General features: G+C 44.2%; 1 protein-coding gene across 8 annotated transcripts in view; it reads right to left on the bottom strand.

The window, feature by feature from the left end:
- Positions 1-1437: 1437 nt before the first annotated feature.
- Positions 1438-21265, bottom strand: part of ST6GAL1 (ST6 beta-galactoside alpha-2,6-sialyltransferase 1) — a 188928-nt gene continuing 169100 nt past the window's right edge. For 7 of the 8 annotated variants that reach the window (XM_064366912.1, XM_064366913.1, XM_012470847.2 and 4 more), the window contains 3 exons: positions 15183-15281; positions 13721-13895; positions 1438-4460 (listed from right to left, as the gene is read on the bottom strand). In XM_064366912.1, the coding sequence (XP_064222982.1) occupies positions 4219-4460; positions 13721-13895; positions 15183-15281 (516 nt within the window). In that variant the 3' untranslated portion in view covers positions 1438-4218. Of the gene's footprint in view, positions 4461-4752; positions 5193-13720; positions 13896-15182; positions 15282-21265 lie in introns of those variants that run through there. The other variant, XM_012470855.2, reaches the window with a different exon arrangement.

The following is a 21265-nucleotide window of genomic DNA, read 5'->3' as shown; positions in this document are numbered from 1 at the left end:
TTTTCACACACTATTTTTCTTCTAAGCAGTTATGAATGTGTGCCTAACAATAGCAGTGTTATCCAGGCTTAGTTTTCCAGAAAATAACATCACTAATCTCACATTAGCATGACAATAACTATCCACAGGCAGGGTAGGCCCATTCTTGTAGCCCTCCATTTCTTTGAAAGGCAGGTGCTGTGGGTTTTCATCCTATTCCCAGTGTCAGGCACATGGTGGCTATTTAATGTGTATTCACTGGACCAAAGAGTATTCTTCTTCCCATTATAAACTTGTTTTCTAATTCATCCTGAGAACATCTGGATGGAGACACTAATGCTTTGGGTGGTGGGATTTCAGGCCTGAGAAGGCCTTTGCCTCTCTCCTGAGCTGATTACATTATCCCATCCCATAATATGAGTTTTCTGAGCCAGTGTTCCTGCCCCAAGTGAGAGGGGAAGGTGCCATTAGAGTCACAGTGCACTCTCCATCACATTACAACACATCCCTGAGGGCTGCACAGGGAGTCACAAGGGAAGTGGAAACCAAGCACTCAGGAGGAGGATCTGGGACTAGGAAGGAGGTGACAGTCTCCAAGTCCTGTGTGTCCCTTCTCCTCATCTTGCTCATGGCTCTAGAGGCCAGGCACTGGTACAGGTTCAGCACACTGCCAGGGCATGAAGCCCTCTCTAAGAACAGTATCTAAGACACTGAGAGTTAGGCTTTGTCAGTGGGCAGAACCCTACTAGTGGAGTGGGAGTGGAGGCTGCAGGTGGGTACTATCTGTGATCTCAGCCTTCATGGCATTCTCCCTGTATGTACGTCTGTTTCCAAATTTCCACATTTCTAAAGGACACCAGCCATACTGGAGTAGGGGCCCAACCTAGTCCAATATGACCTCATCTTAACTAATTACAAATAAGGTCATATTTTGTGGTACCGTAGGTTAGGACTTCTGACTTCTGAATCTTGGGGGGGACACAAGTCAACCTGTAACAAGGGGATGGGCAGTTCACAGGAGAAAGGAATCGTCCTCTCTCCCTTAACTCATGCTCCTCCTGAGGATTTGTGTCCAGACATTTTAGCAGCTGTCCTTTTAAGACAACATTCATTTAAGGAATTTAGAGTTTTGGAAACCGAGGGAAGGACCGTCCTTATATTTGCTTTCTGCCTGACTCCATCCCTCCTTTGATGCAACAGGTTAGTTATGTGAATCCAAGCAAAAGCAAAAAAAAAAAAAAAAACCCACCAAAATCAGCAAATCAGTAAAATATTTCAAAGAGGCAATTCTTTCAATAAAGTACACATTTCTTTTCCTGGAGAACTGAAGTGTAAGTCTAAGGCTAAGAGGACTAGTGGCTAAGGATTGGGGGGTTCAGGATCTCAGTTGTGTCCTTGTTGGAAACAAAATTTGGCAATCAGCAGTTGTTCCCTTAGCAAGTAAAAAGAGAGAAGCAGTTTAAAAACACACACACACATTTATTTTAAAATTTGACATAATCCTTGGGTAATTCAGAATTAGCTTAGGCATGCTTCAGAAGTTTCTGAGACTAATGTCCCAACTCTAAACCAATAGCAATAGCTTATTTGTTTGGTGGAAGGATTAGAGAGGGCCCCATGATGCAGATGAATAAATGGCTATCAAAGAAGACAGAATCCCATAGACAGAGGCAGCATTCAGTCATAATTTTTAAATTAACTGTCAAAAATATGAAACATCTCACCAGACCATCAATAACATCCATCTCATAATTTTGCATTTTACCAAAGCATCCACATACAGACAGCACAGAACTAAAAGTTCTGTAGACTTCAGATTTATATTTAAATTAATTCGATCCTTCATATTAATAATTAAAAACTAGATTCTACCCAGTGTCATCTCAGTCTCCACGCCAACATGGATGTCCAGCTGTCAGAATGGTACCTCCTCGGCACTCAGTGGTCATGATTCAAAGATTAAAATCAGCGTGTCAAATCAGAACATAAACCAAGCCAGGAGTTCCTGGGCCCAGAGAGGGGTAAAGGACTTGTCCTATACAGCAGTGAAGCAGCCCACGTGCTCCGCCCATTCCCAAGCAGAATCAGACTGGAGCTGCGGGCAGCGAGGAGGAGAGGCTTGTTCTGTGCTGTCCACTGCTTTGCATGGTTTCTTGGGTGTTCCAAGGAGGGTTGTTGTCTCCCAATATGACAGTTAATTCCCTGAGGGCAGGACCTCTTCCCTGCTAGCCTCAGTCACAACAGGGTGCATGCAGCTCAGGTGTGAACACAGAGCAGGTCCCTACTGAAGGCAGGAAGGAAACCTGCATGTACTGAGCACCTACTGTGTGCCAGGTGCAGAGCCAGGACAGGTGCTTTCCTGTCACCTTCACCACAGCACTGTGAGATAGGATCATCATCCCCACTTTACAGATGTGAAAACAGAGGCTCAAGAAAGAGCATTTGCCCAGAGTGGCATAGCTAGTCAGTAGGGGAGCATCAATTCGAAAATCAAGGCCTTTCTAGCTACATAAGCTGAGGGTTTGGTAGTAAGTGAGGATCCCGGCTCCAAGATGGTTGGTGTGGAGCCCAAACATTAGATCCCCTTGAGCACATGGGGCCAGCCTTGAGAGTCCAGAGGCCTGGGTCTAGGAATCCTGGCTCTACAGTATGACTTGGTGATCTTGTGCAAGTCTTTTAACTGCTCCACACCAGGGAATGCATGGGTCCAGTATGATTTCCTATCAGGGAGAGGGGACTTAGGAAAACCATCTGGAAAGCATGCTTGCAAACCGCAGTGGGCCAGCCTCTGCCCAGAGCCCCCGATGTTGCTTTCTGGTAAAGAAGAAGTGCAGGGCATTGCAATCTGATATAACACTTCTCACACCTGATGAGAATCAGTTACAATCTCCAAGGTTCTGACCTCTGAGGGTGACATAAGTCTGGGGAGCCACACCAGTACTCCCTGAGAGACCTGCAAAGGCCCATGAGCTCAAATAAATTGGGGTCATGATGCTTTTAAAGCAAAAAAAAAAAAAAAAAATGCTTAAAAGAAATTTGGGAGGGGAAGATGACTTGAAAAGGGAAAAAAAATAACAGATGGTGGTTAGGAGGAGATTTGGGGGTAGGTATTAAAAAGGAAGAGTGGGAGTATGGTGTGCAAACCCAGCTGGTAGGATAGGGTCAGGCCCGGCCGAGCCTGGAGAAATCAGGTTTTGGGGATCTGGATTACCTGGTATCTGTCGTGAGGCTGCACTTGCTACCTCAGACATGGGTAGGAGGCTTCCTCAAAAAAATATCTTGAGTCTCTAAGTTTAGGTAGATCTTAGAGAATAAATATGGGAAGAAAAAAACACAACTCAAATGACTCAGATGTAATCTGCTTGCCAAACTTCTTCTCTCCCCCTAAGACTCATTTGAATGCCCCCGGTATTACAAAGTCTTCTCTGATCCATAAACACAGTTTAAGTGTGTGACCCTCCTGGGTGCTCAGAGAGCAAGCCCATCTCTCTACAAGTCCCCAGTGCACTGAGCACACTGAATCCTACCTGCCTGTTCAGATGTCTGTCTCTCTCACTGAACGGGAGCAACTTGAAGACAGACTGTATCCTTCCGTATCTTCCATCTCCACGTGGAGAGAAAAAGAGGACTAATCAAGACACTTTGCTCATAAGCACCCAGTCTAAGGACCAGCCCAACCAGCCAGAGTGATAGGAACATGTTCCAGGGGCATGGACCTTGGGAGCAACTTTGTTCTGAAGGAGTTGAGCATGTTTCCAATCCCCTGTACCACCCACCTGCCCCCCAGAGCCACCCTGCATTGGGCACAATTGTAATTTGGGAGAATTTCTTTAAAACGTGAAATCAATATATAGATGCAGATTTCAAGCAATATAGAGCATTGGTCTGTGAGAATGGCATCATTCCGTTGGAAAAAACGAAGCCCAGCTTTGGCATCCCTGATGGGAGAGGTAGACTTTGCATCTACCATGGTGGAAGGTGGGGAGGATGCTGTCTGGAAACAATGCTAGGTATGTGTGCATGTGTGTGGGAGGAGGCTCTGGGCTCATAAACTGGCCACAGGGAAGGCTGGACCTGATTTCTTGACCACAGGCTCCTGAAGCCCCACTGCTCTTGCTGACAGAGGTCCCTGGAATAAAAGGAGCAGGCTGGAATTGTTCAGGAAAATGGTCTTCCCAGGCTGGGGTGGCCAAAGACCATCCATTCAGTGCCTGATGGAAAAGAGTGAGGAGCCTGTGCTTAGCAGTGAATAGTCCGGAAGCCAGGCAGTGTGGCCTTTCCAAACAGGTAGATGTCCTTGTCTGTGCCCTTGTTGAGATGCTTCACCAAATTCTTCTCGTAGAGCAGCGGGTGGTAGGCGCCCATCGTGCAGGCACTATCGAAGAACTTCTGGTAGTAGTAGCACACGTCGGTCCTGCGCTTGGATGGAAGGAACTCATAAATATCCACCTGGTCACACAGTGTCATCATAACGATGATACCTGGAGAGGGGAGCAGAGGTGAGTTATGCCCGACAACCCTAGCACCCCAGAGCTCTGTCCAGGGTCCAGAAGCTCATAACCCCCAATATGGAGAGGTTCCCCTCTGGAATTTTTATTTATGGCTGTGATTCCCAATCCAAGTTTCAACAAGCCAAGCCCAGCAGTGTTCCTTAGGATGCAGGGCCGTATGAGCGTTATGTACCTTTGAATCCCCAGCACCTAGACCAGGGCCTGGTGAATAAAAGAGCCTCCCCAAATGCCAGTAGATTAAATTACTCCATCAATCAACCAATGAATGTATCCGTGGAATAATTTATTTGAAGAAAGAGGACAAAGTCACTGAGCTGATTGAGGAGACAGTGCCATCATGTATAATTAGCACTTTCTCACACTGTGACATCCTGGAGAGCCTCTTGGATGGTGCAATTTGGGAACAGACTATTCCTTATAGCACTTGCATGAAACAGTGTTGGGGAGGCAAGACTTCTCTTCCCTTAGCTGGGAGAAAGGACAACTGGAACAAGAGCACTCCACAGTCTGTACTGATGGACTCTACTCATTCAGGCACTGCAATTAGAGCGTAGGAGGTTGGTGCTCTTCAGGGAGGCTGTGCAGAACTCTGGGATTCAGGCTCTAGCAGGAGGGAGAAGACTCATGCTCCCCTCTTTGGGCCTCAGACTCTTCATCTGTTCCAAGGGAATGATCCACCCAATGCTCCTACTGCACAGGTCACTGTTAAGATTAAATAAGATCATGGTTTTAAAACCCCCTTTGTATACCATAAATATGGCATCTTTATAATAGAGTAGTTCTCGCTGAAAGCGAAACTGCTAGCAGCAACTTTGTTCCAAAAGAATTAGAGATGAGATAAACCTTGCCTCTGCCCTCTGGCTGCCCCTGGTTGAATGGGAGAGAAAAGAAAGCTCTGCAACTAACTGATGAAGGCACACACGTGCTCCTGGGGATTATGAGAAGGAGCACTTCCCACAGGAGAAGACAAGTAAACCTCCCAGAAGCACTGGTGTGGGATGTGGAAGGGGTAGTGGCCATGAAGATGGGGAAAGGGGAGGACTGGTGGTAAAGGTAACAACACAGGGCGATGGGAAGCTATGTCTCCCAAAATGCCAATGACTCCTGCTCAACCGGGCTCCAGGAAGAGCCCCAAATGTACCCAACCAAAAGTGGAAGAAAAAGGTATGAAGAAGATGTGATATGGTTAAGAACCCCAATCTCTCTATAAAGGAGTGCCTCTCATATTGAACACATATTTATTCACTTACTCAGGGAACATTTACCAAAGGGCTATCCCATGTCAGACTCAGAGAAGACACAATAGTTCCCACCCCAAAGGAGTCTGCAGTCTAGTAGGGGAGGTAGGCAGACAAGTGACACAGTGGTGAGTGGCTGGGGCCATTGACAAGTAGTGGAGAAACCGTAGTTGCTTGATGCCTAGGTCCAGCCAAGGCTGACTAATGTAGACAGAAGTCCCTCCATGGAGCCCCCCGTTTTAAATCCAGCTTTGAGCCAATCTGCTATTTAAAGTACCCAGCAGAAAAATAACCTGGTGAAATTAGGACACCCCACCCTAGGTGACCCTTAAACAGGGGAAGCCCTCCCCTTCATGCCTACATTGCTTTTGCTACCATGAGCCTCTGGACAGAGAACTGCTGTCTGCCCCTCTCTGATCGCCCTGCCTAGCTTGAGGATCTGTAAGTAATAAAAACCTCTTACACTCTCGCATTCTGATTGTGTCATTGAAACTGTTCCCACAATCCAACCCCTGACAGTAAGGCTGCCCCAAAGGAACCCCCACAGGCTGCTGGAGACAGTAGCTACCAGTTAAGTTCATTGAGAAACTCAAAGAGTTTTATTCAAAACAGCCATTTGGTGGAAAAAGGGCCCACTGCATGTTAAGGGAGGGGGTGGGGTGGTGAGCTTCTGCTTATGCAGATCCTAGAGCCCCATTAAAAATTGCTTAGTGGTCCAGCTCAACTCAAGGAGAAAGGAGGGGAATAGCAGACAGACCATGAGGTGTGGAGAAAATCCAAGAAGAGGACCACTGGCCAGCATTGTTCCAATAAACTCTGCATAGCACTGTTACTGATCCTTTTCTTGTTTTTGTTTTTTTGTTTCGTTTTAATTGCATTTTAGGTTTTGGGGTACATGTGAAGAACATGCAAGATTGTTGCATAGGTACACACATGGCAGTGTGATTTGCTGCCTTCCTCCCCATCACCTGTATCTGGCATTTCTCCCCATGCTCTCTCTCCCCAACTCCCCACCCCCCACTGTCCCTCCCCTATTTCCCCTCGACAGACCCCAGTGTGTCATGCTCCCCTCCCTGTGTCCATGTGTTCTCATTGTTCAACACCCACCAATGAATAAGAACATGCAGTGTTTGGTTTTCTGTTCTTGTGTCAGTTTGCTGAGAATGATAGTTTCCAGGTTCATCCATGTCCCTACAAGGGACATGAACTCATTGTTTTTTATGGCTGCATAATATTCCATGGTGTATATTTGCCATATTTTCCCTGTCCAGTCTATCATCGATGGGCATTTTGGTTGGTTCCAAGTCTCTGCTATTGTAAACAGTGCTACAATGAACATTCGTATGCATGTGTCCTTATAGTAGAATGATTTATAATCCTTTGGATACATACCTAGTAAAGGGATTGCTGGGTCAAATGGAATTTCTATTTCTAGGTCCTTGAGGAATCGCCACACTGTCTTCCACAACGGTTGAACTAACTTACACTCCCACCAACAGTGTAAAAGTGTTCCTATTTCTCCACATCCTCTCCAGCATCTGTTGTCTCCAGATTTTTTAATGATCCCCCTTCTAACTGGAGTGAGATGGTATCTTAATGTAGTTTTGATTTGCATTTCTCTAATTACCACTGATACTGAGCATTTTTTCATATGTTTGTTGGCCTCATATATGTCTTCTTTGGTAAAATGTCTGTTCATATCCTTCACCCACTTTTGAATGGGCCACTGTTCATATCCTTCACCCACTTGTTTGTTTTTTTCTGATAAATCTGTTTTAGTTCTTTGTAGATTCTGGATATTAGCCCTCTGTAAGATGGGTAGATTGCAAAAATTTTTTCCCATTCTGTTGGTTGCCGATTCACTCTAATGACTGTTTCTTTTGCTGTGCAGAAGCTGTGGAGTTTAATTAGGTCCCATTTGTCTATTTTGGCTTTTGTTGTCAGTGCTTTTGGTGTTTTGGTCATGAAGTCCTTGCCTACGCCTGTGTCCTGAATGGTATTGCCTAGGTTTTCTTCTAGGGTTTTTATGGTGTTAGGTCTTATGTTTAAGTCTTTAATCCATCTGGAGTTAATTTTAGGGTAAGGTGTCAGGAAGGGGTCCAGTTTCTGCTTTCTGCACATGGCTAGCCAGTTTTCCCAACACCGTTTATTAAACAGGGAATCCTTTCCCCATTGCTTGTTTTTGTCAGGTTTGTCAAAGATCAGATGGTTCTAGATGTGTGGTGTTGCCTCCAAGGCCTCTGTTCTGTTCCATTGGTCTATACCTCTGTTTTGATTACTGTAGCCTTGTAGTATAGTTTGAAGTCTGGTAGTGTGATGCCTCCAGCTTTGTTCTTTCTGCTTAGAATTGACTTGGCTATACGGGCTCTCTTTTAGTTCCATATGAAGTTTAAGGTGGTTTTTTCCAGTTCTGTGAAGAAGGTCATCAGTAGCTTGATGGGGATAGCATTGAATCTAAATTACTTTGGGCAGTATGGCCATTTTCATGATATTGATTATTCCTAACCATGAGCATGGAATGTTTCTCCATCTGTTTTTGTCCTCTCTCATTTCGTTGAGCAGTGGTTTGTAGTTCTTCTTGAAGAGGTCCTTTACATTCCTTGTTAGTTGTATTCCGAGGTATTTTATTCTCTTTGTAGCAATCGTGAATGGCAGTTCATTCTTGATTTGGCTCTCTTTACATCTGATATTGGTGTATAAGAATGCTTGTGATTTTTGCACATTGATTTTGCATCCTGAGACTTTGCTGAAGTTGCTTATCAGTTTCAGGAGATTTCGGGCTGAGACAATGGGGTCTTCTAAATATACAATCATGTCATCTGCAAATAGAGACAGTTTGACTTCCTCCTTTCCTAATTGAATACGCTTTATTTCTTTTTCTTGCCTGATTGCTCTGGTTAGAACTTCCAATACTATATCGAATAGGAGTGGTGAGAGAGGGCATCCTTGTCTAGTGCCAGATTTCAAAGGGAATGCTTCCAGTTTTTGCCCATTCAGTATGATATTGGCTGTGAGTTTGTCGTAAATAGCTTTTATTATTTTGAGATACGTTCCATCAATACCTAGTTTATTGAGGGTTTTTAGCATAAAGTGCTGTTGAATTTTGTCAAAGGCCTTCTCTGCATCTATTGAGATAATCATGTGGTTTTTGTCTTTGGTTCTGTTTATGTGGTGAATTACGTTTATAGACTTGCGTATGTTAAACCAGCCTTGCATCCCCGGGATGAAGCCTACTTGATCATGGTGGATAAGCTTTTTGATGTGCTGTTGCAATCAGTTTGCCAGTATTTTATTGAAAATTTTTGCATCTGTGTTCATCATGGATATTGGCCTGAAGTTTTCTTTTCTTGTTGAGTCTCTGCTGGGTATTGGTATCAGGATGATGTTGGTCTCATAAAATGATTTGGGAAAGAGTCCCTCTTTTTGGATGGTTTGGAATAGTTTCAGAAGTAATGGTACCAGCTCCTCTTTATATGTCTGGTAGAATTCAGCTGTGAACCCATCTCGACCTGGGCTTGGGTGGTAGGCTATTAATTGCTGCCTCAACTTCAGCACTTGTTATTGGTGTATTCAGGGTTTCGACTTCTTCCTGGTTTAGGCTTGGGAGGAGGCAGCTGTCCAGGAATTCCAGGTTTACTAGTTTATGTGCATAGAGTTGTTTGTAATAATCTCTGATGATGGTTTGGATGGCTTATGTGCATAGAGTTGTTTGTAATAATCTCTTATGATTTCTGTGGAATCTGTGGTGATTATCCCTTTTATCATTTTTTATTGCATCTATTTGATTATTCTCTCTTTTCTTTTTTATTAATCTGGCTAGTGGTCTATTTTGTTGATCTTTTCGAAAAACCAGCTCCTGGATTTATTGATTTTTTGAAGGGTTTTTTGTGTCTTTATCTCCTTCAGTTCTGCTCTGATCTTAGTTATTTCTTGTCTTCTGCTAGGTTTCTAGTTTTTTTGATCTTGCTTCTCTAGCTCTTTCAGTTTTGATGATAAGGTGTTGATTTTTTATCTTTCCTTGCTTCTCATGTGGGCATTTATTGCTATATATTTTCCACTGCTTTAAATGTGTCCCAGAGATTCTGGTATGTTGTGTCTTCATTCTCGTTGGTTTCAAAGAATATCTTTATTTCTGCCTTCATTTCATTGTTTATCCAGTCAACATTCAAGAGCCAGTTGTTCAGTTTCCATGAAGCTGTGCAATTCTGAGTTAGTTTCTTAATTCTGAGTTCTAATTTGATTGCACTGTGGTCTGAGAGACTGTTTGTTATGATTTCCATTCTTTTGCATTTGCTGAGAAGTGATTTACTTCCAATTATGTGGTCAATTTTAGAGTAGGTGTGACGTGGTACTGAGAAGAATGTATACTCTGTGGATTTGGGGTGGAGAGTTCTGTAGATGTCTATTAGTTTTGCTTGGTTCAGGTCTGAGTTCAAGTCCTGGATATCCCTGTTAATCTTCTGTCTCATTGATCTGTCTAATATTGACAGTGGAGTGTTAAAGTCTCCCACTATTATTGTGTAGGAGTCTAAGTCTCTTTGTAAGTCATTAAGAACTTGCTTTATGTATCTGGGTGCTCCTGTATTGGGTGCATATATATTTAGGATAGTTAGCTCTTCTTGTTGCATTGATCCTTTTACCATTATGTAATGTTCTTTTTGTCTCTTTTGATCTTTGTTGGTTTAAAGTCTATTTTATCAGAGACTAGAATTGCAACTCCTGCTTTTTTTTTTTGCTTTCCATTTGCTTGGTAAATCTTCCTCCATCCCTTTATTTTGAGTCTTTGTGTATCCTTGCATGTGAGATGGGTTTCCTGGATACAGCACACTGATGGGTTTTGGCTCTTTATCCAACATGCCAGTCTGTATCATTTGATTGGGGCATTTAGCCCATTTACATTTTGGGTTAATATTTATATGTGTGAATTTGATCCTGCCATTTTGATGCTAGCTGGCTGTTTTGCCTGTTAGTTGATGCAGTTTCTTCATTGTGTCAATGCTCTTTACTATTTGGTATGTTTTTGGAGTGGCTGGTACTAGTTGTTCCTTTCTATGTGTAGTGCTTCTTTCAGGAGCTCTTGTAAAGCAGGCCTGGTGGTGATGAAACCTGAGTAATTGCTTGTTCGTAAAGGATTTTATTTCTCCTTCACTTTTGAAGCTTAGTTTGGCTGGATATGAAATTCTGGGTTGAAGGTTCTTTTCTTTAAGGATGTTGAATATTGGCCCCCACTCTCTTCTGGCTTGTAGGGTTTCTGCTGAGAGATCTGCTGTGAGTCTGATGGGCTTCCCTTTGTGGGTAACCCGACCTTTCTCTCTGGCTGCCCTTAGCATTTTCTCCTTCATTTTAACCCTGGTGAATCTGAAGATTATGTGCCTTGGGGTTGCTCTTGAGGAATATCTTTGTGGTGTTCTCTGTATTTCCTGGACTTGAATATTGGCCTGCCTTGCTAGGTTGGGGAAGTTTTCCTGGATAATATCCTGAAGAGTATTTTCCAGCTTGGATTCATTCTCTCCATCACATTTAGGTACACCTATCAAACGTAGATTAGGTCTTTTCACATAGTCTCATATTTCTTGGAGATTTTGTTCATTTCTTTTTACCCTTTTTTCTCTAATCTTGCCTTCTCATTTTATTTCATTGAGTTGATCTTCGGCTTCTGATATCCTTTCTTCTGCTTGGTCAATTTGGCTGTTGAAACTGGTGTATGCTTTGTGAAGTTCTCATGTTGTGTTTTTCAGCTCCATCAATTCACTTATATTCCTCTCTAAGCTGTTTATTCTCATTAGCATTTCATCAAATCTTTTTTCAAGGTTCTTAGTTTCTTTGCATTGGGTTAGAATATGTTCTTTTAGCTCAGAGAAGTTTCTTATTACCCACCTTCCTTAGTTTCTTTGCATTGGGTTAGAATATGTTCTTTTAGCTCAGAGAAGTTTCTTATTACCCACCTCCTGAAGCCTGTTTCTGTCAATTCATCACACTCATTCTCCATCCAGCCTTGTTCCCTTGCTAGTGAGGAGCTGTGATCCCTTGGAGGAGGAGAGGCGTTCTGATTTTGGGTGTTTTCATCCTTTTTACACTGGTTTCTTCCCATCTTTGTAGATTTAGCTACCTGTCGTCTTTGTAGTTGTTGACTTTCGGATGGGGTCTGAGTGGACGTCCAGTTTGTTATTGATGAAGTTATTTCTTTCTGTTTCTTAGTTTTCCTTCTAACAACAGTCAGGCCCCTCTGCTGTAGGACAGCTGAGGTCCACTCCAGGCCCTGCTTGCCTGGGGATCACCTGCAGCAACTGCAGAACAGTAAGGGTTGCTGCCAGTTTCTTCTTCTGCTATCTTTGTCCCAGAAGGATGCCCACCAGATGTCAGTCTGACCTCTCCTTTATGAGGTGACTCTTTGGATATACCGGGGTCAGGGAGCTGTTTGAGGAGACAGTCTGTCCTTTATAGGAGCTCACGTGCTGAGCTGTGAGCTCCACTGTTCCATTCAGAGCTGCTGGGCAGGTATGTTTAAGTCTGCTGCAGAAGAACTCATAAACGCCATTTTTTTTCCCCCAGGTGCTCTGTCCCAGGGAGTTAGGGCTTTATTTATAAGTTTCTATAGTGCTGCTGCCTTTTTTCAGGGCTGCCCCACCCAGTGAGGAGGCAGCCTAGTCACAGTCTGCCTCCAGAGGCTTTGCTGAGCTGCTGTGGGCTCTGCCCAGCTGCTATTTGAACTTCCCTGCAGTCCTGTTTATAGGGGTATAGTTAGAACTGCCTCGGCAATGGCGGCCCACCTCTGTAATGGCAGATGCCCCTCCCCTATGGAGCTGGACCATCCCGGGTTCAGCTGTGCTTGCTGTGAAACTCTCAATCCAGAGTGTTTCAGATTGCTGTTTTTTGTGGGGGTGGGACCGGCCGAGCCTGATCACCTGGCTCCCTGCCTCAGACCCCCCCTTTTTTTTTTTTCCCAGTTGAACAGGTGACTGTCCCAGGCGTCCCAGTCACCAGTTGAAACAGCACCCAGATTTGTGTGATTTCTTGTGCATAGACCCACTGCGCCGGCTGAAACAGCCGCACTGGGGACTCGTGGTGCTTTTTCACCCAAGAATCTCCTGGCCTGGCTCCCTGTTTCAGTCCCCTTTTTATCAGTTGAATGGGCAACTCTGTCTCCCAGAAGCTCCAATCACCAGCTAAAACGGCGCCGGACCCCTGTATTTTGTGCGGAGACCCACTGCACCAGCCAAAACAGCCATGCTGGTGACCCATGGGGCTCCTCCGCCTGGGAATCTCCTGGTCTGTGGGCAATAAAAATCCATCTGGAAATGCGACGTCCACTCACCCTCCACGCTTTCACTGGGAGCTGCAATCCTGAGCTGCTCCTAATTGGCCATCTTGGATCCTGATCCTACTGATCCTATCTTGATTTAAATAGTTGATATTTCATTCATCATAATTTTCACATTAATTGTGATTTTTGAAGATAGTGTATTAAAATATTATTTATCTTGACTGAGTCTTGGGGTACCCCCTTAAATTGTACACCTGAGAAAAGTGTCTTGCTGCCCTCATCGAGGGGCAGTCCCACTCCTCATGTTTTCCCACCTCCCTCCCTCCCCTGTTCATGGCTTCCCTTCCCTCCATCTTCCTCTGCTAAATTCTCCCCTCTCAAAAGCCTACCCAACATGACTTCCTCCATGAGGCTATATGTGACTGTCCAGCGAGAAGGTGTCCTCTCTCCTATGACACCAGGTTGTCTCTCCCTCCTGGCACAAATTGAATATTGCCTCAGACATCTGATTGAACTCCCCCAATAGATATCTTGAGGAAAAAGAATTCTATCTTACTTACCTCTGTATTTTAAATAGAACTTGGCACAGTGGACAAGCAAAGCAAAATCCTAGCAATTGTTTAGTGAACAAATGAACGAATGAATGAGTGAATGAATGAGACCCCAGAAGACAAGCTCATCTCTTCTAGAAACAAACATGCAAGCTCTTTTCCCTGACATGAACTCACCGAGCATCCCAGAGGATGGGGGATTTGGCTGAATCTCTTCTGGGGATATTTCCTGAAGAATGTCCCATAGCTCCCAAGGCATCTGGGGTTTGAGGATGTAAAAGGGCTGATTGGGGTGCAGCTTACGATAACTCTTGTAGTTATTAAAGAAATTATAATCCGGATTCTGGTACCACTGAAAAAGAAAGAAATGGTCCTCTCAAGGGAGAAATGGGCCAGTGAGCTGCTCCCCACAGGAGTCATCCTCAGCAGTGGGCTGGGGGAGGGGAAAGGACCAACAAGGGTTTCTCTTGGGGCACAGCCCTTTTCTTGCAGCAGACTACAGGCTTCTCTTCCACTCACAGCTTTCACTGGATAGCAGTGTAAGGCCTAGCATGTAGCCTGTGCTTTTGGGGAGTGTTGACCTTAGCGAACCAAGATCGGCTTCAGGCTTCTAAAAACAGCTATTAGTGTTTTTAGAAAAAAGAAGAAGGCATAGAAAAAAGAAAAAGCAGGTGGGAGATGATGTTGCCCAGGAACATTATCAGAGCTGAAAGGAGTCCCAGGTACCATCTAGCCCCATCTCTCATTTTTAAAGGGGAGAAAACTGGAGCATAGGTTGCCACATCTATGGGTTCAGAGTCCTTGTCCTGACCTAGGCAAATTTGAGTTCTAAGTGAGATCAGTGTGAAACTGTAGAAACTCAGATAATGAGGGTGCCAGTGGTCACCAGAGCCTGTCAGGCACTGGTGGATCCAAGTTAAGAGTTACATGTCCCAAGATTAGTGCTCTCTGCCCTTCCTCCTTAAAGTCATGCTCCTGAGGCCACAGCAGCCTATATCAGGGAGAGGTCAACTGGCATACATAACAGTGAGAGGACTGTTCCAGGGGGATTAGAATCCAGCAGGCCTGCCACTCATGTCTCCTTCCCGGGGAAGAGCTGCTGTTGCAGATCTGCACCTTCTGCTTAGTAAATCAAGTGCTGGGATGAGGGACTTTCATTCTCCACGTTCCAATTTCCCTATCTGTAAAATGGGAACAACCACTCTTCCATCTATCCCCTTACATTGTTATGAGAGTGAAATGGGAAGAATTCTGGATATTGGAAATGGGAAACAAAAGTGTGCTCATATTATTTACAGGAGTAACATCATCTACTCTCTAATTCTGCTGATGCTCATGAGGAATAATTGCATTAATGAACAATCTACCCCAGATGTTGGGAAGTCCAGCCACTATCCCAGTAAATACTATAACTAGGAGACAATACCTGGCAATACCTGGCAGGGCAAGGAGAGTAGCTGGCATAGGACAGGAATACTTCTGAATCTGCTAGTCCAGGTGAAATGGGGTACCCTAAAACTCAAATACTCAGCCTCTAGGGACAGTTAATCACAGCCAAGACTTGAAAAACCTAGGAAATTAGGAAAATCTGTAGACAGACATGAAACTCAACCCCTATTTCCCATGGACACCCATTTACCTTCGGGATATCCGAATGGTACACAGATGGGTCCCATACAATTAGGATTCCTTCATTGTACAAACTGTCTGTGAGGAAGCGCCGCTCTGTGGTGACCAACTGTAAGAAGAAAGAGACAAGCTGTCATGGAACATTCATATGCAAATGTTTAACACGAAGTAATAGCTGATATAGCACAAGGTACAACTGGAGTCCCCAGAACCCCCTTTGAGGCTTCTAAGTTCTGGTGCAGCACTTAACTTCAGTGAAAGAAAAAGATGCCAGCCTGCACTGTGTTGACCTCAAAGGACATTTATCACAAGCCAATATCCATAGACTAGAAAGGGTTCCACCCAGGCTTTGAGATTATTTGAGATTACGGGGGCAAGGGTACAGTGAAAATAGCATGGCACCCCAGCCCCCTGGAGTCACACCTTGTGTGAGGGTCACAAGAGTGGAGTTTGAAGCCAGGGTCTCATAGAATTAAAATTATCTCTGGAATCCTTTCCATCACCTAGAACGTCCAGTACATCGTGATGTACGAAGTCCAGTACCTCACGATGGAGACTGACATAGGATCTCACGAAGTCCAACACAGCCAATAGTTTCTGCAGCACTGGAACAGATGGCTTGAGCACCAGATGAAATATACAGTTTGTGTGGAGGGCCCAGAGTGCATGCAAAAATGTGCATCTCCCAACAGGAGAGTCTCACCAGGCTGGTGATAAGCTCACAAGTGCCTGTGCTGGCTGGGGGAACCAGCCATAGCCTCTCCCACCACGCTGGCTCCTGGGTTGGCCTGCACATGAGTAGTTATACCTGCCTGACTTAAATATGAGTGTGATAGCCTTGCTTGAACAATTCTGCAAAGGGTATTAAAAGCCTTTTTAAAAAAAAAAAAAAAAAAAAAAAAAAAAGCACATTTATATACTTTAACTCAATAATTCCATGTTTGGGAATCCTAAGAAAGAATCCAAATTTTGGGGGAAAATTATGCATGTAAATGTTAATTATTTATCAAAATAAAGAAAAGTATGGCAAAAGATACTGGTCTCAGGTACAAAAAGATCCAGGATCCACTCTTGGCTTTGCCATTAACTTTCCTATGATCTTGAGCAAATAATCTTACTAGGCTCTCATTTTCTCATCTGTGAAATGGGAATAACACGTTTGTTCTGCTCTCTCATACAGGAGCTGTCTTGTGGATCAAATGGAGATCATGGGCAAATGAGAAAGAAAAAGTAGCCCCAAAGACTTAAGAATGAAGGGAGCCATGTCCCTCTTAAGAAAGCCGGAACTAAGATCAGCCGTCAACATTCACCTTAAAAAGCAGGTGGGAGATGATGTTGCCCAGGTAAAAACTGAGAGGAATAAATGGCAGAAATCAAATCAAGAACGGACTGAAATGAAAACCAGAATCATGACAATAATCCCTCTCTATCCACCTCGGTCCTCATCACCAAGGCTTGGACCTACTCAATGTCACTGCAGCATGTGGAAATAAAATGGCAAGTGAGATGGCCTGTGTGCAACCCAAAGAATAGCAATCTGCACGAGCCTCTACAATCCCTGAGCTATCCCCACCCCGACACCTTCCTGCAGATGTAAGGAAGTTCCTAGGAACCTGAAGAATATACTCTCATGTCCTCAATATATTTTTAAGACAAGAATTATTGGTGGTGGGTCCACCTTGGCTGGAGATTGTGCAGCTGTACTGGATGCTAAGAAGCCAAAGGTCCCTGCCTTCCAGGAGGTCACAGGGTAGTGGGAAAGGTGGATAATTGAACAATGATTAACACGCTGTGATGCTGCAACAATAGGGGTAGTATGAGGGAATGGCCATAAAATGAGCGCATGATGAGGGGCAAAAAAGAACATGCCAAGTAAGGAGATTGTAAACGTGAGAGAGGGGATGTCCAGGACAAAGGGGCCAAGTGCAGACTCCTGGATGTGTGAGTGTGCGGGAGAGACTGCTAGATGTCACCCAGTATCCATTCTCTCTTTCTGCTTTGATCACCAGCACCTCTGGTTTTGACTTTTGCACATGGCAACCTAGACTCCCCGAAATAAAAAATTTCATAGCCTCTCTTATAGATAAATATGGCTGGGTGACTAATTCTGGCCAATGATATGTAAGCAAGCATGACTTCCAGGAACTATCCTTAGAGCCAAGGTTATGCCTTTCCTTGTTCCTTCTTCCTTCCTGCTGGCTGGAATGTGGATGTGATGGCTGGAGCTTGAGCAGTCATTTTGGACTGTAAAGTCAGATGCTGAGAACAGCAAACCCACAAAGTAGAAAGAACTTGGATTCTGACACTGGAACACCATACCAACTTTGGAATGTCTACCTTTGGACTTCATTTACATGAGAGGGAAATACATTTTTTGTCTTGTTAAGCTAGTGTGGGGGGATGTGCATTCCTGTCTTGCAGGAACATCTAGTACAGTGAGTACTAGTACCAGTACCCTGTATGGGAATTGCAAGTAGTTCAGTATGGCTAGGAGACAGAGAAGGAGCTGGAAGGGATCAGAGAAATGTAGATAGAGGCCAAGCCAGGGAGCTTAGGATTTCTTCAGTAAGTTATGGGGACCAGGAAAGGGTTTTATGTAAAGAAGATTGAAAAACACCAGAGTTCTGGATTAGTGTTTTTAGAAAAAAGAAGAATGCATAGAAGCTCCCGTTATGGCCTAAGAAATAATGGAGTAAAGAAAAGAAGTTACAGTTGTCGGTTGTAGATGTGAAGACTAATTGAATGTTGAGAGTGAGGGGAAAAAGGGGACCCAGGGGACTTTTGGACCTCAGGCCACTTCCTGCATAAGAACAGAGAAAAAGGAACAACTGGTATATACCTGTGGGAGTGAGGTAGGTGGGAATTTGAAGTTCAAGGATGAGGGCCAGGCACAGTGGCTCATGTCTGTAATCCCAGCACTTTGGGAGGCTGAGGCGGATAGATCACTTGAGGTCAAGAGTTGAAGACCAGCCTGGCCAACATGGAGAAACCCCATCTCTACTAAAAATACAAAAATTAGCCAGGCGTGTCGGTGGACACCTGTAATCCCAGTAACCCAGGAAGCAGAGGTTGCAGTAAGCCAAGATCATGTCACTGCACTCTAGCCTGGGCAACAGAGCAAGACTCCAACTAAAAAAAAAGAGTTCAAGGATGAGACTACTGGCCTAGACGTCCCTGGCTGACAGGCCATAAGAACTAAGAACAGAACCCATATCTTGTAACTTTAAGTACTGTCTTCCTTCCATAGGAAACATTGTAACTTTACAACAGCAATTCAGCACTACAGTCCAAAGGAAAAGCAGTCTTCCTCCTAGATGGGGCTTTGCAAGATAGACGTGATTGAGCTGGTGACAGGGAGGCCTGAGGACAGAGGGCCATCGTCCACTATTTTATATGTCTTCTAAGACTGAATTCTGTGACTGTACTCCTTATCCCCATCCTACCCTATTCCCCTGAAAACAGCTAGTATATTAAAAGCAAAATGTCTTTTCTTTAGCTAAGCTTTTTTCTATGCAGAGTAGTAATGCCCGGTGATATATACATAGTCATGAGGAATAGCAGTAACTGGTATTTTTTAAAATGTCTCCCCCTGCTATAGCCCCTTTCCAGCAATTTTCTAGTATGCAAAGCAGGAGGCCAGCAACTCCTGGCTCCCTGAGACTTTCCCAGCTGTGGCTCCACTGTCCTCAGAAATTCCAAAAGATGCATGAAGCTTTCTTCTTTACAATAAATGAAAACAACAGATGCCATTTAATGATGCTCACGATACACTAGGTACCGTCATACCTCGACTCAGTTTATCTTCACAACAGCCCTATGAAGCATTAATATGCTTATTTTATAATTAAAGAAATAGAGATGCTAAATAACTTTTCCAAGTTACATAGTCCGTGAGTCTGAATTTGAGTCTTATGTCAGGCTCCAGAGATCACACTTCTAACCTAGGTGCTACAATGCCTCACACAATGTGGGCAGGGTAGGGTACCACAGCTCTTGGGCGAAGACGTCAGAGCACCAGATAGGAGAACAGAGTGTTAGGAGAATTTGCTTCATGCCTGAGTTGTAATATGTCACAGCTGGAAGATCCTCAAGGTATTAAATTCAAACCCATCATTTTCCAGATAGGTAAACTGAGGCCCAGAGAGACGAGAGAATTGTCCAAATGAGAGAGTTTGGGGCACAGCTAAGACCAGAGTCCAGAGGTAGGCTCCTGAATATTCTTTCTGCTCCAACAGGACTACACCCATAAAACCATCAGACATTCAAATAAGCAAGCACACCATGAGGGTCAGGTCACCCTCAGTCCTCCTGTACTCAGTGGCGAAACAGTCATTCACTTGAGCTACTTGAGATGAATGAGACAGTAATCATGAAAATGGCAATAGGTGAAGATAAATGATAGTTTTATCCAGAAAGAGAAATAGAAAGTGGCTGGGGCTGGGATCTGGTGGAGGGAAAAGGAACTCCCCTCCCGGAACTTTAAATGGACATGGGTCTGAACTTACCCACATTAATTCCCTCTGTATGAGGTTCAAAGATTTTCTCAAAAAAAAAAAAAGAAGATTGCCTTAAAACTGGATGCAGAGTTGGAAGTATGGGTTCCAGTCCTGCTCTGTGTCTAACTCACTCTGTGGTATTAGATGGACCATTTCCCATCTCCCAGCCTCAGCTGCCTTATTTAGACATAACCATCTTGTTAGGCCCTGCTGGGGGGACCAGCTGTTCCTGGAAGAATAAAGCTCTCCTCAAACGCCTGTACTTACCTGCAGGGGCAGGGTGTGACCTGGGTTTGGAGATCCTCTTGAGGGGAAGGGGAGGAGTTCATGCCGAGAATAAGTCATGGCCAGAGCGGCAGAGCCCTGGGGAACCTCTGCCAGGAAAAGACTACACCAGGCCGTGGCGCACTGCTGCTAAGACATTGTTTAAAGTAACCTCCTCAGAAAGTAACGAATGTTCACTGAGGACAGTTAGAAAATGCAAATGCCCATCAGTGATAGACTGGATAAAGAAAAAGTGGCACATATACACCATGGAATACTATGCAGCCATAAAAAAGGATGAGTTCATGTCCTTTGCAAGGACATGGATGAATCTGGAAATCATCATTCTCAGCAAACTGACACAAAACAGAAAACCAAACATTGCATGTTCTAACCCATAAGTGGGTGTTGAACAATGAGAACACATGCACACAGGGAGGGGAACATCACACACTGGGGTCTGTTGGGGGTTGGGAGGGCTATAGGAGGTGAAGATCAAATGAAATAAGGCATCTAAGACCCTTAGCCTTCAAAGGCAGTGAGGAGATTGGGGAGAGATAATATTAGGAGAAATACCTAACGTAGGTGACGGGGGGAAGAGGAAGCAAACCACCATGACATGTGTATACCTATGTAACAATCCTGCAAGATCTGCGGATGTAACCCAGAACTTAAAGAAAAAAAAAAGACATAATAAAAAATAAAAAGAAAATGCAAGAATAGAAACACACACACACACACAGATTGTCAGATATTCCCACTGTGCATATTTTGCACTTCTCAAATCTGTTTTCCCTGTTATGGACCGAGTTGTGCTCCCCCAAAATTCAAATGTTGAAGCCGTAATCCCCAATGTGACTAATGTTTGGAAATAGGGCTGTGAGGGAGGTAGTTAGGATTAAATGTGTCATGGGGTGGGGCCTAATCCAATGGGGCCAGTGTCCTTACAGCAAGAAGAGACCCCCAGAGCTCTCTTTTTCCACCACGTACGGAGGAAAAGCCGTGTGAAGACACAGCCTGAAGACACCCTTTCTCTGATTCTGAGAGATAGTAATTGAGAGTATGTCTGCTGGCCCAAGTCAAGAAGTCCCAGAATTCATGATTGCCATCATGTTTAAATTTTAGTTCCAATCATGATATTAATGTACTGTATGGAAGGGGTTCCATCAAAATCACCCAGGTCATCATAGCTGTTTTTAGACCTGTTGTGGATAGAAATCTCACAGACACCTGTCTTTCAGTGTCTTGAGAAGTAAAGTTGAAGCTTCAAGAAAGCTTTGGTGATTTAAGGTGCTGGTGTCAAACACCTAGACCCAAATCCCACCTCTGTCAC

The sequence above is a fragment of the Aotus nancymaae genome, unplaced genomic scaffold, assembly GCF_030222135.1.
Source record: "Aotus nancymaae isolate 86718 unplaced genomic scaffold, 86718_ANA_hifiasm-v0.15.2.pri h1tg000067l, whole genome shotgun sequence".
NCBI lineage: Eukaryota > Metazoa > Chordata > Mammalia > Primates > Aotidae > Aotus > Aotus nancymaae.
Note: the sequence above shows the minus strand (reverse complement) of the source record. Positions and strands in the feature narration are given on the sequence as shown.